This window comes from Microtus pennsylvanicus, chromosome 10 (assembly GCF_037038515.1).
Source record: "Microtus pennsylvanicus isolate mMicPen1 chromosome 10, mMicPen1.hap1, whole genome shotgun sequence".
In the NCBI taxonomy this organism is placed as follows: Eukaryota; Metazoa; Chordata; class Mammalia; order Rodentia; family Cricetidae; genus Microtus; species Microtus pennsylvanicus.
The window spans coordinates 107433145-107445889 of NC_134588.1; the positions used below are offsets into that span (position 1 = coordinate 107433145).

A 12745-nucleotide genomic window follows, 5' to 3' on the forward strand; every position below is an offset into this window, starting at 1 on the left:
GCAGTGAATACACCGTAGACCAAGTATCCCACAGGAAGCCACTCCCTGGGTCAAACCTCCTGTTTTAAAATGAAGGGACAGGAATAGGCTTGAATTCTCTGACCTTTGGTCAGGGTGGAGCAGCTCCATCTCTATGGGCCATCCTAATGTCCAAACACCAAGTAACGACACACTTTAGCATACCTTGTTTGTAGCCACACCTGTTATGGTTTGGGTCCCTTTAAGAGACAAGCCACACCCATTCCCCCTCCTCATCTGCTGAGGCAGGCTGATCTTCAGCTTCCAGCCTGAGCTCGCTCTCTTTTCCATCTTCCTCTCGGAGAGGCAGCTTCGCTTCTGCCTCTCTCCCCACTTCTCTGCTTCCCCCTTCTCTGTCTCTTTCTCCTCTTCTCTCTCTCTCTCTCTCTCTCTCCCTCTCTCTCTGTCCCCCCTTCACCCTTCCTCCTCCATAACCCCCTGAATAAACATTCAACCTCACCCTGCATGTCGTGTCTATCCATGTTTCTGTCTTCTGCCCGCCTGCCATGTGTCTCCCTGCCTGGAACCAGCCACTGCTCGGGGACCAGCAGCTGTCTCTGCCTGGGGCCCACTGCCTGCTGCCACATGGCCCGCCACCACTGCTCTGAGACCAGCAGCCGTCTCTGCCTGGGACTGGCTGCTCCCAGGGCCCGCTGTCTGCCGCCACATGGCCCGCCGTCACGGCACAGGCCACCGCTCTGGGACTGGGAGCCATTTCTGCCTGGGACTGGCTGCCCACCGCCACATGGCCCGCCGCTAGCATTTGGGACCTACAGCATTTCTGCTGCGTACTGCCGGGGGATCTTGCAGCATTTTTTAAAAAAGAACAACACCTGTTGTCAACAACTTTGAAAGAGTAAAAATAAGCTCAGACTCTCTGACCTTTAGTCAAAGTGAAACAGGACTCACATCTCTGGGCCTCCACATCACTTAAATGTAAAATTACCCACAAATTAATAAATGTCAACATGAAATTATCCTCTCCCTCCTAACTGTTCAATATTTCTTAATTTCCTGAGTTATTTCCTGTGGTAGATACCCTACTGAAGTTAGAATCACAGACACCATCGTTTGCTTTCTTTTGTTTTTGTTTGTTTTGTTTTGTATTCTCAGCACACAAACCACCAAGCATTTTTGGAATAAATACTTGATCTCTACCGCATTGTTACCGCAGACTCCCTGGACCAATCCCTCCCAGCTGTACGCTCATCTGCATCTCCAAACTCATCTTTCTCATTCTTATCAAAGCATTTATTCCACTTCCCTAAAATCCTTCAGCGACTCCCGAGGCCTTTAGGAGGAAGTCGAAGCTGTTGTAAATGAGACATTAAAGCTTCGGGTGTTAGAAAGCAATTCTCAGATAAGAGACGCTGATCTGCTCCTGTTCTGCAAAATTTCCCGGACTCAGCCCAGACCTCCTCTTTAGCTGTCCATTTTCTGGACGTGACATTGATCCACTAAGTTCTTTCATTGAACGGGTTTTGCTCGACAACCCGGAGCAGAGTGCAGAGATTAACGATGCCACTATGTGTCCAGAGGAAGTAACATTTCTCCCCTGGTATTCTTGGGTCACTTCATGATTCTAGAGCCAATTTTCATTCTTTTGGGGGACCTGAGCACTAGAGGCCCCAGACACTGGTTATTTTCTTAAATAACAGAAGACCAACTCACCAAAGTTGGGCTCTCAACTCAGCATCAATATTTTCAGAGAATAAAGAAATAGCATTTGCAAATAAATAAATAAATAAAGTTGCTTGGCCATCCATCCACAGTGTCCCTCTCTCCCTCTTCTGCGAGACGTGACAGGACTGCCAATCTATGTTGGGATACTGCTGCTGCCTACCTCACACAGACCACAACCCCGAGTGCACACAGACGTCATGGCTTCCACACTCCGAGGTAAAGAGTAATTGACTGAGCAATGTCTGGGTTAGGGTTCATTCTTCCCTGCTTTGTTCCTAAGCAGGGACAGATTTTGTTTTCTGGCTGATGTGAGCACACCTTATTTTTTTAAACCTGAACTGGGTGTCATTATACACCCTGTTGTGAAATAGCCCTTGTTTCCTAAATGGAAACATGATCTCCTCACAGAACAGGATTTATGGGCTAATAAGGAAAACAATTAGTTCTATTCATATTTACTGTTAAACTCGGTCTACTTTCTATGGGAACTTTAAAAATAACAAAGGAGCACACTTTTCTGACATACATATGTCTTCAGGAAAAAAAGGTTAAGCTCTTCCTGCCTTCCTTGAGAAATGCAGACCACCTAGAGTTATGTGTGGTGCTTCTGGATCAATGCCATAGTCTTCCATCCAGTGACTTCCTCCTCAGGCCCTTCGAATGGATTCAGTAGACCAATGATGTTCACTTCAACGTGCTGAGGGAAAATGATGTTTTCCTTTGCTCCCCAAATCTTCTATGTATATTCTATTAAAATAATTCCACAATGGAAACAACATATGGCTTAACATTCAAAACGATATAAACCCTTCATATAATTATCTATATCTGTTTGTATTTTATCACTATGGCTCAGCCATATTTCAAAACGATATAAACCCTTCATATAATTATCTATATCTGTTTGTATTTTATCACTATGGCTCAGCCATATTTCAAAATAATAATGCAATGCATGGGTTTGTTAAATAAAATCAGTTTATTCTGAGTCATGGGATTATCACTCGGGATCCTGAGTCCACACTTTGGTTTTTCTGTGATCCTACCCTTTGCTGAGCTGTTTCAAAGTTTAAATTATCTATCATCTTCTCGCTGTGGTAGATAGCTAAGCACTATGCCATTTATCAAATATTTGGTTCCTGATGCCCAAATTAATTACACTCTGCCTTCTCCCCCACCAAGACTCTTTCCTAAATTTGTGACCCTATTCTACATTTCTCTAAATTGATCATAAATCAGAAAATACACATTTGCTCAAATTAAATTCATTTTCCGTGGGTTCAACTGGAGCTGCTGCAGCTTGGGGCTCACACCGTCTCTTGCCACAGACTCCCTCGTAGATGCTGTTTCCAGAAGGCACGTGGTACTCAGAACACTGGGCAGCAGTCAAAAGGTCTGTGGTAAGGAGAAAAGTAGCCTCTTCCTTTTGCCTTCTCCATGGTGAGCTAGCATGAAAACACACTCGTACTTTTAGCTGAGAGCCAGGGGAGTCCTCCATGAATGGGACATGACCTCACGGTCCACATGTAACAAACCCATTCTGTAAACATGTATATTGATCTGGAAAGACAGCATCGTAGCCTGTATTCCAGCCTTCATCAATCCCTATGCAGAAGTGGATCTGGAGACAGGTTTTTCAAAGGCAGCTAATCAGATGGGGGGGGGGGGAAGGAGACTGGTGCCCAAATCTAGTAACAGCCGTGTTCTTACACAGAAAAGAAGAGATGCTGACCTGCCCCTCTCTCCATCAGACGGCCCAGAGAAATGGCAAAAAAGAGGCGATTTGCAAGCCAGGGAGCAAAGCCTCACCACGGCTCATGCCAGCTAGGACCCAGGCAAGCCCAGGAGTGAGGCCTCACCATGGCCCATGCCTGCCAGCACCCTCAAGAGTTAATGGTTTGCAGAGCTGCACCTGTTCTAGCAGCCCCAAACACTGCTGCAGTTGCTGTGTTTGCTCTAGCAGCCCCAAACACTGCTGCAGTTGCTGTGTTTGCTCTAGCAGCCCCAAACACTGCTGCAGTTGCTGTGTTTGCTCTAGCAGCCCCAAACACTGCTGCAGTTGCTGTGTTTGCTCTAGCAGCCCCAAACACTGCTGCAGTTGCTGTGTTTGCTCTAGCAGCCCCAAACACTGCTGCAGTTGCTGTGTTTGCTCTAGCAGCCCCAAACACTGCTGCAGTTGCTGTGTTTGCTCTAGCAGCCCCAAACACTGCTGCAGTTGCTGTGTTTGCTCTAGCAGCCCCAAACACTGCTGCAGTTGCTGTGTTTGCTCTAGCAGCCCCAAACACTGCTGCAGTTGCTGTGTTTGCTCTAGCAGCCCCAAACACTGCTGCAGTTGCTGTGTTTGCTCTAGCAGCCCCAAACACTGCTGCAGTTGCTGTGTTTGCTCTAGCAGCCCCAAACACTGCTGCAGTTGCTGTGCTTGCTCTAGCAGCCCCAAACACTGCTGCAGTTGCTGTGTTTGCTCTAGCAGCCCCAAACGCTGCTGCAGTTGCTGTGTTTGCTCTAGCAGCCCCAAACACTGCTGTAGTTGCTGTGTTTGCTCTAGCAGCCCCAAACACTGCTGCAGTTGCTGTGTTTGCTCTAGCAGCCCCAAACACTGCTGCAGTTACTGTGTTTGCTCTAGCAGCCCCAAACACTGCTGCAGTTGCTGTGCTTGCTCTAGCAGCCCCAAACACTGCTGCAGTTGCTGTGTTTGCTCTAGCAGCCCCAAACGCTGCTGCAGTTGCTGTGTTTGCTCTAGCAGCCCCAAACACTGCTGTAGTTGCTGTGTTTGCTCTAGCAGCCCCAAACACTGCTGCAGTTGCTGTGTTTGCTCTAGCAGCCCCAAACAAACACTGCTGCAGTTACTGTGTTTGCTCTAGCAGCCCCAAACACTGCTGCAGTTGCTGTGTTTGCTCTAGCAGCCCCAAACAAACACTGCTGCAGTTGCTGTGTTTGCTCTAGCAGCCCCAGACACTGCTGCAGTTGCTGTGTTTGCTCTAGCAGCCCCAGACACTGCTGCAGTTGCTGTGTTTGCTCTAGCAGCCCCAGACACTGCTGCAGTTGCTGTGTTTGCCACTCTGGAGAAGTGATCTGCTGCACTGTCAGTTTGTCCTCTGCAAAAATACCAAAACAAAGTTCTCAAGCTTAAACACACACCCTATAGCAACTTCACCAACTATATAAAGACACAAAACCTCTCGCTACACCGCAGCACGGTGGTCTCTAGGTCTTCTTTCGGCAATCAGAGTAGTATTAATGTATATATGTATTTAATTTACTGCATATAACGTGTCACACAATAATATTTTCCTAACTGTCAAAGTTCAAGCTTTAAGAGATGATAGTGTGTGCATGCAGACATGAATGTCAACATTTCAATGCACTTGAAAAAAAAGAAAGTTATTTAGATGAATACCTGAGCTGCTTTCTTTATTACTATTATCTAAAATATTCCCTTGCTACAACTTCTTTTTATCCCTGAGAATTTCAAGATTCAGAACAGTATATAGAAAGTTAGAATAGACACCTCCCTTCTCCTCATTCCCAATTCCACATACCCCAAGCCCACAGCTTAGATCCTTTCTGGTCCATCCGAAAAGAGGACTTTGGCCCATTTTAACATATGGAGCATTCTGTCCTGCTGATTTTCTCATGATAAAAAGTTTTTTGGCATATGGTGTAACTGAGACACAGACGGACACACTTAGATTTAATACATGAAATCCCAACGAGGCGATGTGCTACCCACGGGACACAGTGCTAGGTAAATAACACTCTTGCTTGCTACCATGAACATGCAAGGTATTGATAAAGAACTGCCTGATTTGACATGTTTCCAAAAAAGTAAGACAGAATTTGTAAAGAGAAATCAAATTCACTATTTCTTATTTTATTCCCTTTCTTTTGGATGGACATTTAAAGAGGATATGTGCTTTTAAAAACCAAAGATTTAACACTGGTGCATCCTGGCCTGTGAACAGCAGATAATGAAATGGATGGACAGGCTAACTGGAGGAAGGCAATGAGTGACGTGGGCATAGACTGGAGAGACCTGTGACTCCCCTAGCAAAGCTGGCAAGTCCCACCAGAAAAACATACAATAGTCATAAACAAACAAACAAATAAATCCACAACTCAGTCACCCTCCAACAGCCAATGGTACTTCTGGAGATAGAAATACAATCAAAACTGACTATCCAAGGAATCAATATCAATGCTTACATTTTAAAATTCCAAAACCTTCATGCACCAAAATTCTCAAGATCATTATTACTTGTTTTGTTGTATAAAATATGTAACATTCTGAATACCTGCAAGTTCTGATGTAAAGAGCCACAAAATATATGTGTATGTCCAAGTGTGAACATATAGATATAAGAAAAAAGAAAACAACCGGCAAAGGTAAACTAAATTCCTATTACAGAAAGCATTCATTATTCACTCTGTGGCACACTGATAGATTCTTCCCCATTGCTGTGGATGGGACGCAGTGTTTCACGATCCTCCACAGGTCCTCTATCAGGGCGGTAGATCTGGCCCTGAGTGCACTCTTTTCCTTTTATGGACCAGACCTCACGTTGTGCCATTGCACAAAAGAAAGAAAGAACACAAAAGAAAAGTATATAACTAGCAAAATTTTTAAAATTATATCTTTTTCCATTACAAACAAATAAATCAGAATTCCTACATAGTCACTGACCCAATAAGTATTCAACAAATGCTGAAAATGACTAAACTATAATGCCTATATTTTTATTACTTCATGCAGTAAACTTTATGCTAATATCAAGAGTTTAAACTTCTAAATATTTTTTAAGAGAACATAAAACCAACCCTTTACTGGCTGCTGACTCCGTGCACCCTCAGCCTCACCTCTTCCTTCGTCTTCTTCGATATCACCCGCAGCCAGTCTCCGATCATGCTCAGGACGGCGGCAAAGTAAGCAAGCCCAACGAGGATCCAGAACCACACCACAGGCTTGTAGAAGTCCAGATACTCGATGTCCGAGCCACCTGCCAGAGAAAGGCAAAGTCAGACACACAATCGCAATCCCAGGAGCCAACCACTGCGATCTCCACTGCACTCGTTGGCCGAACTGTGGTTCGAGGGCAGACCCATCGCCTTCTCCACTGACCCAGCCTCTTCTTTTACACCGAGATTCTCATGCCTGCTTATACAACTCTCAGGTTTTCATGGACAAGTTCAAAAAGTTCTTCTGAAGGATGTTTCCTTCCCTTTCTGGGTCATGGCAGCTGTCCCTGTGTCGCTTACGGCTACCTGTCTCTCAGAGCTCAACTGCTCCATATGTATTAAGCCTCTCTCCATTCCCACTGAAACAGTGGGAATTAGAGTCTGTTCCCACACCATGTGAAGGATTGTTTACATCTTCCTACTGCCTATCAACCTGTGCCTTCCAGCAGATCGGCCAGCTGAACCAGAGGGGGTTGACATCTTAAGTAGGAATGGTCTGGTAACAAGCTTGAGGCAGGGCAACCAGGGGTCTGGGAAGAACTGATGTCTTTTCAGGCAATGCACCATGACTGTCTCTGAGGAAGTCCCATGACATCATCAATGTATATCTCCAGAAAGAATAAGAGGAAGAAGAGAAGTGTTCTTGAAGTGTTAAAGGAAATTTGTGTACTGTGGGATTCTGCTGTGCACATTCCCAAACACCCTTCCATTCAGCACAACAAACAGAAGTTACGCTGAAACGCTTATTTATTTACCAGAACAAGAAGACAAGGGCATGTCTTAAGAAACCCAACTTTAACCTGAGAAATTCTCACATTGAGAATGGAGAGCCACCTTGGTGTACAAAGTGCTTGCACTGAGTTCAGATGCCCAGAACCAGTGTAAAACCTAGATGTGAGCACTCACCTCTGTAACCAGGACTCCTACCCAGAGACGGGTCATAGAGACAAGAAAATTTTTAGAAGTTCCTGGGCTAGCATGGAATAAGCCGTAGTGAACTAGAGACACGTCTCAAGAAAAGGTGGAAGTGTGTGTGCGCACGCGCACACACACACACACATACACACACACACATCTAAACAGGAAAGAAAGCCTCACATAGACAGTCACTCACAATAGAGCATATGGCGCTGTAGGACAAAGGTTACATAGTTCTGTGGAAGAACACAGAAGGGGGAAGAGAGAAGACAGGGAACTTTCAAGGGGTGAGTAGCAAGACATTGTGAGAAGGCACACTCTCTTCAAAGGATTCTTTCAGGGGATCAGACAGCATAGGAGCAGTGAGGAGTCTATTTCTCTATAGGAATAGGGCGTATAAGATGACAAAGGCTGGACCCTAACTCAGTGGGGACTGGGTTATGTTTATAGGCGAGATGGCCTGTGTTCATGGCTGAATGCATTATCCAAAGGAACTTAGTGGCTGAAGTGGAACGGGTGGTGGGAAGCCCCAAGAGACACTCTGATTGGGGAGCACCTGGGAAACGGCTGTGTTGAATGAGGGCAAGCCTGGGAAGGGGAGGAATGGAAGAAGTGGAGCAAAGACTGATGGTACAATAGTGATAGGATTGTCTCTGATAGCCCCAGTCCCTTACTTGTGACTAACTGCATACGGGATAAGAGAAATGTTAACTAAAACCAACACAAATGATTTAAGTCAAGACTTGACAGGCTAGACATGTTTAGAGACCAACATGTGGAATCACCATCAGAATCCTCTCATGTAGACCTACTGTACTGTGGGGCAGAGCAGGAGAGAAGCATCTTAGGACCAACTGCACAGACTCTGGGAATGCGCAAAGATTCGGCCCATGGCTGGGAGAAAACAGTGCACACTATGTTCAAATGTAAAGTATCAATGGAACATTTCTCTAAACAAATTGTACTTTGCAGGACCCTCAGAGATGTTTTTGGACGTGAAAGGAGCAAGACAAATGGTCCGAGAGGCTCTAGCAGGCGAAAAACACCGTGACCAGACAGCCTGAGAACAGGTTAGAAAACACAGTAAGACGCTGCCTAAGACAGGCCCACTGGCAAATTCCATTTTTCAGATGTCTCCATTTCACTGAAACCAAATGATCTCCTTTCCATGACTTTCCGTTTCACACCCAAAAAGAAATAGAACCAAAAACCCCAACTTCATCCAAGAGGCCAGGACTCTTCTAACACACAAGTGCACAGACACTCTGATTCTAGCACAGCCCACATGCTGGAGACGACATTTTATGTCCACGTCATAAACAGGATGTTACAGTTGCAAAGAGTGAGTTAGCTTCATCACCAAAGGCCTATATTTGGGCAAAATGTTTAACCCAGAAGTTTTAGTGATTCAAAACCATGGAAAAAGCTTCTTCCCCTTTCTTAATTACCACTCTTAAAATGAAATACTGGCAGCTAGATGATCTAAGAAGAAAAACCCCAAGACAGAAAGCATTGTCAGAGAACTATTCATGCTATTCGCTTCCCAAACCTGAGACTTATGAGTTTATTTGCACAATAATCAGCTCATTTGATGCAAAAAGAAAAAATCTTCCCTAAGTTAGTATATCTGTAATGTTGAGATAAGCTGATTTGGGAGGGGGTATTTTAAAACAAGGAAATGATTCTAAACTTTATACTTTTAGTTGCATGTATGTATACATATGTACATGTATGTGCAAATGTGTGCAGGTGCCTGCTGAGGCCGGAAGAGGACATCAGACTCCCTGGAGCTGGAGTTAACAGCAGCTGTGAGCTGATGTGGATGCTGAGAACCAAACTCTGGTCCTTTGCAAAAGCAGCAAGTGCTTTTAACCACCAAAAGTGCTTTTTTTCATTCTTAACTATGAAGAGTATTAATTTTCTACCTATTTCATAGGAACTTGTCCAGGTGTCTCTTATTAGGACAGTAAAGTAGCTGGGAGTGGCAGCTCACATCTGTAATCTATCACTTGGGATGCTGAGATATGCCTAGGAGCTTAGAACAGACTAAAGGACACAGTAAGGTACTGTCTAGAAACCACAAATGTCGATTGATGTCTCTGTCCTTGTTTGAATCCCCGGACTGTCTCCGGTGTGGTGTCGTGTCCCGTGGTGTCGTGTCCCCCTGTGTCTTTTCCTCCCCTCACTGTTTGTGTTGAAGACTGCGGGATGTTACACCCTCCCTCCCCTCCTGGGTTCCCCACCTACTTGGCAGAACAGTTTCTCCACTTCGTTCTCTCCTTGTTGCCATAGAAAATGTGCACACAATCTCTTTCCATTTTAGGAGCTCTCTGGCTCATTATAAGAGAACATACAGATAGCAATAAAAATACCAAAGAGGGGTGGAGGCAGACAGCTTCAGGAACCTCATCAACTTTTCCAAATACTACAGGAAGTCTAAGCTTTCTGAACCTCTTCCTGGATGTGACAGCCGCCTTTTGATCTCCTCTCTCTCTCTCTCTCTCTCTCTCTCTCTCTCTCTCTCTCTCTCTCTCTTCCTCCCTCCCTCCCGCTCCCACTCCCTCACTGATCTCTCTTCCTTGACATTTGCGAGAGGAACTCAGCCAGAGTTTGATCCAATGTAGCGGATTAAATTACTAAAAATATAACTCAGCAAGGTTCGTGCTGTTCACAATGATGGGAAGTGATTCTCTCCACAAAGTGGGTTCCCTACACACAGTAGCTGGAAACCTCCTCTATATCAAGCACTGAGAGAACTTTCCTGCCTGCTCCCCAAGAATCCCAGCTGGGGACATGGAAAGGACCTTTGGACCCTGGATGCCCCACATTGCTCAATCAATTTATGAAATATTCAAAATTCCTACTGGGGGAGATAAGAGAATTTGGCCGTATTGATTAGCTTCCATGACTGGAACCATCCTAACCTAAAGGACTGCAGGCGGTGGTGCCAAGGGGGCCGTTCCACCCCGAAGCTCTGCAGGTGGGTGCCGAGGGAGCTGAGGCCTCTATATTTGGGCCGGGACATCAATCAGGCCTTTGGGCATAGGTTTCAGGCTCCTTTCCATTTGCCTTCTCAGAAACAAAGTTGATGATTCAAGTGCCATCAAGTTCAATCTGTTCAGAACTCCAGAGAGACTGCCAGGTCCACACAGCTTCTCTGAAATCCCAGGGTCTCAAAACAGAGACACCAGAGGATGGAAAACAACCCAGAGCTGCAGAACTCAAATCCAAACCCCATCAGGTTGCCCCAAAGCATGGCTGCTTTCCTTAGATGGAGCTGCTCATTACCCACGTGCTCAGCTGCTAACTGTGGTTACCCTTTGTACATACAGCAGTCCTCCAGCCTGGTATTGTGGGGAATCCAGGCGTTTCCAGAAGGTGGCGCTATTCTATTCCACAGAACTTGTGTTTGGGTTTAGGTATTTGCATAGCTACCATAGTCAAGCTGTGCGCTCGCGCGCGCTCTCTCTCTCTCTCTCTCTCTCTCTCTCTCTCTCTCTCTCTCTCTCTCTCTCTCTCTCTCTCTCTCTCTCTGTGTGTGTGTGTGTGCACAATTTTATTACAATAAAGCAATTTTAAAATATGAACTTGAAAACACAGCGCTCTGTCCCCTTAATTTTCTTGACTCATGATTTTTTTCCTCTGAATCACAAAATATGAATGAAAAGATGAAACCTCCACACATCCTGGTTTTAAAGGGCACTCCTTCTTGACTAAGATGGCCAATCCCAGGGCCATCTTTCCATTTTCTACAGTGATGCATGTATTCCATAAACATGTAGCACGTAAGCACACCGTCACTCTGTAGTAATGATGTTTCAGCCTCACACTGCTGTAGCAAAGACGCTTGATGCAGCCCAACTACCAAAAACCATTCACTGGACCCATGACTTTGGAAGTTCCAGTCTGGGGTGAGGGGGCCTCATCGGGTTCGGTGCTCTGGTGAAGAACATGGAGTAGCAGTGATGACAAGAGTGTGCTAGGAGCCAAGAAGCTGAGAAATAAGCGTGTGGGGTCTTACAGTACCTGTGGACGCACATCTTCAGTGACCTGAGGGGATCCTCTATATCTCTTGGGGGTCACGGCATGCATGACCTATTGGGGGGTACTCATTTAAACAACAGAAATGGGCTCTCATTTCTCTGTAAGTATTTCAGCTTGGATATTAAACAGTGATCTTAATTTTTGGCTTTGACTATAATTTTAACCATGAGGCTTTATTATGATTTTGGTGAGGTATTATGTCTGCTTTGTGCATCTTTCTTTTGTGATATCAAATTGCATGAGGGACAGAAACATTCTTACAGCGGCATGGTCAATCTGGTGACTTCAGTCTATTAAATCAAACCGATGCCACTGAGGCAGGAAAACGTGAAGCTAAGGGAGATAATTAGATGCGGAGTGGTGGCACACACCTTTAATCATAGCTTGGGGGTTGAGGAACAGAAGAAGGAGGATCTATGTGAGTATCAGAACAGCCTGGTCTACAGGGTGAGTTCCAGGACAGTTAGAGCTATACAAAGAAATCCTGATTCAAAAACCAAACAAACAAACAAACAAAAGTTATTTAATACAGGCCTGGAGAGATGGCTCAGCAGTTAAGAATACTCAGTGTTCTTCCTGAGGACTAGAACTTAATTCCCAGAACATCTCACAATGATCTGTGGCTCCAGTTCCAGAGGGACCCAACACCCTCTTCTAGCCTCTAAGGATAGCAGGTACGTACGTACCAATAGAGATATACATACAGGCAAAACCCCCATAGACATAAAATGAAATTAAAAATTTTAAATTATTTTTGAATGAAGGCAATTAGATCTGCCTAGTATGTGAAGTTATATTTTTGGATTTTAGAGATCAATGTTCAGATTTAGAAACTACCAGCCCATTTCTGTTCTTCATAGAAAAGCTACTATAAGAAGAACAGGAACCTTGTGAGTGTAGAGAAGGGAGATCCACAAATCCTCTCATGCAGTCCTCTTTGCAACGGTAGGACCCTGCGGTGTGCAGGAGCTAAGTGATCATTCTCCCTGGAAATGATCTCTAGGTCTCCATGGAGAGCAGTTTGGAGTCTCCATTAAGTATCCACACCATCATGGCTATCACTCCAACGTCCCCTTCTTTTCTGTCTCCCCCCCCCCGTGTTTCTACAATGCTTCTAGATATCTGCTGA

At 45.1% G+C, this 12745-nt stretch overlaps 1 protein-coding gene across 8 annotated transcripts in view; it reads right to left on the reverse strand.

Annotated features, from left to right (window-relative positions):
• Window positions 1–12745, reverse strand: part of Kcnk2 (potassium two pore domain channel subfamily K member 2) — a 186363-nt gene that overhangs the window by 31745 nt on the left and 141873 nt on the right. For all 8 annotated transcript variants that reach the window (XM_075989437.1, XM_075989443.1, XM_075989438.1 and 5 more), the window contains one exon: window positions 6556–6695. In XM_075989437.1, coding sequence (XP_075845552.1) covers window positions 6556–6695 — 140 coding nt within the window. The remainder of the gene's footprint in view (window positions 1–6555; window positions 6696–12745) is intronic.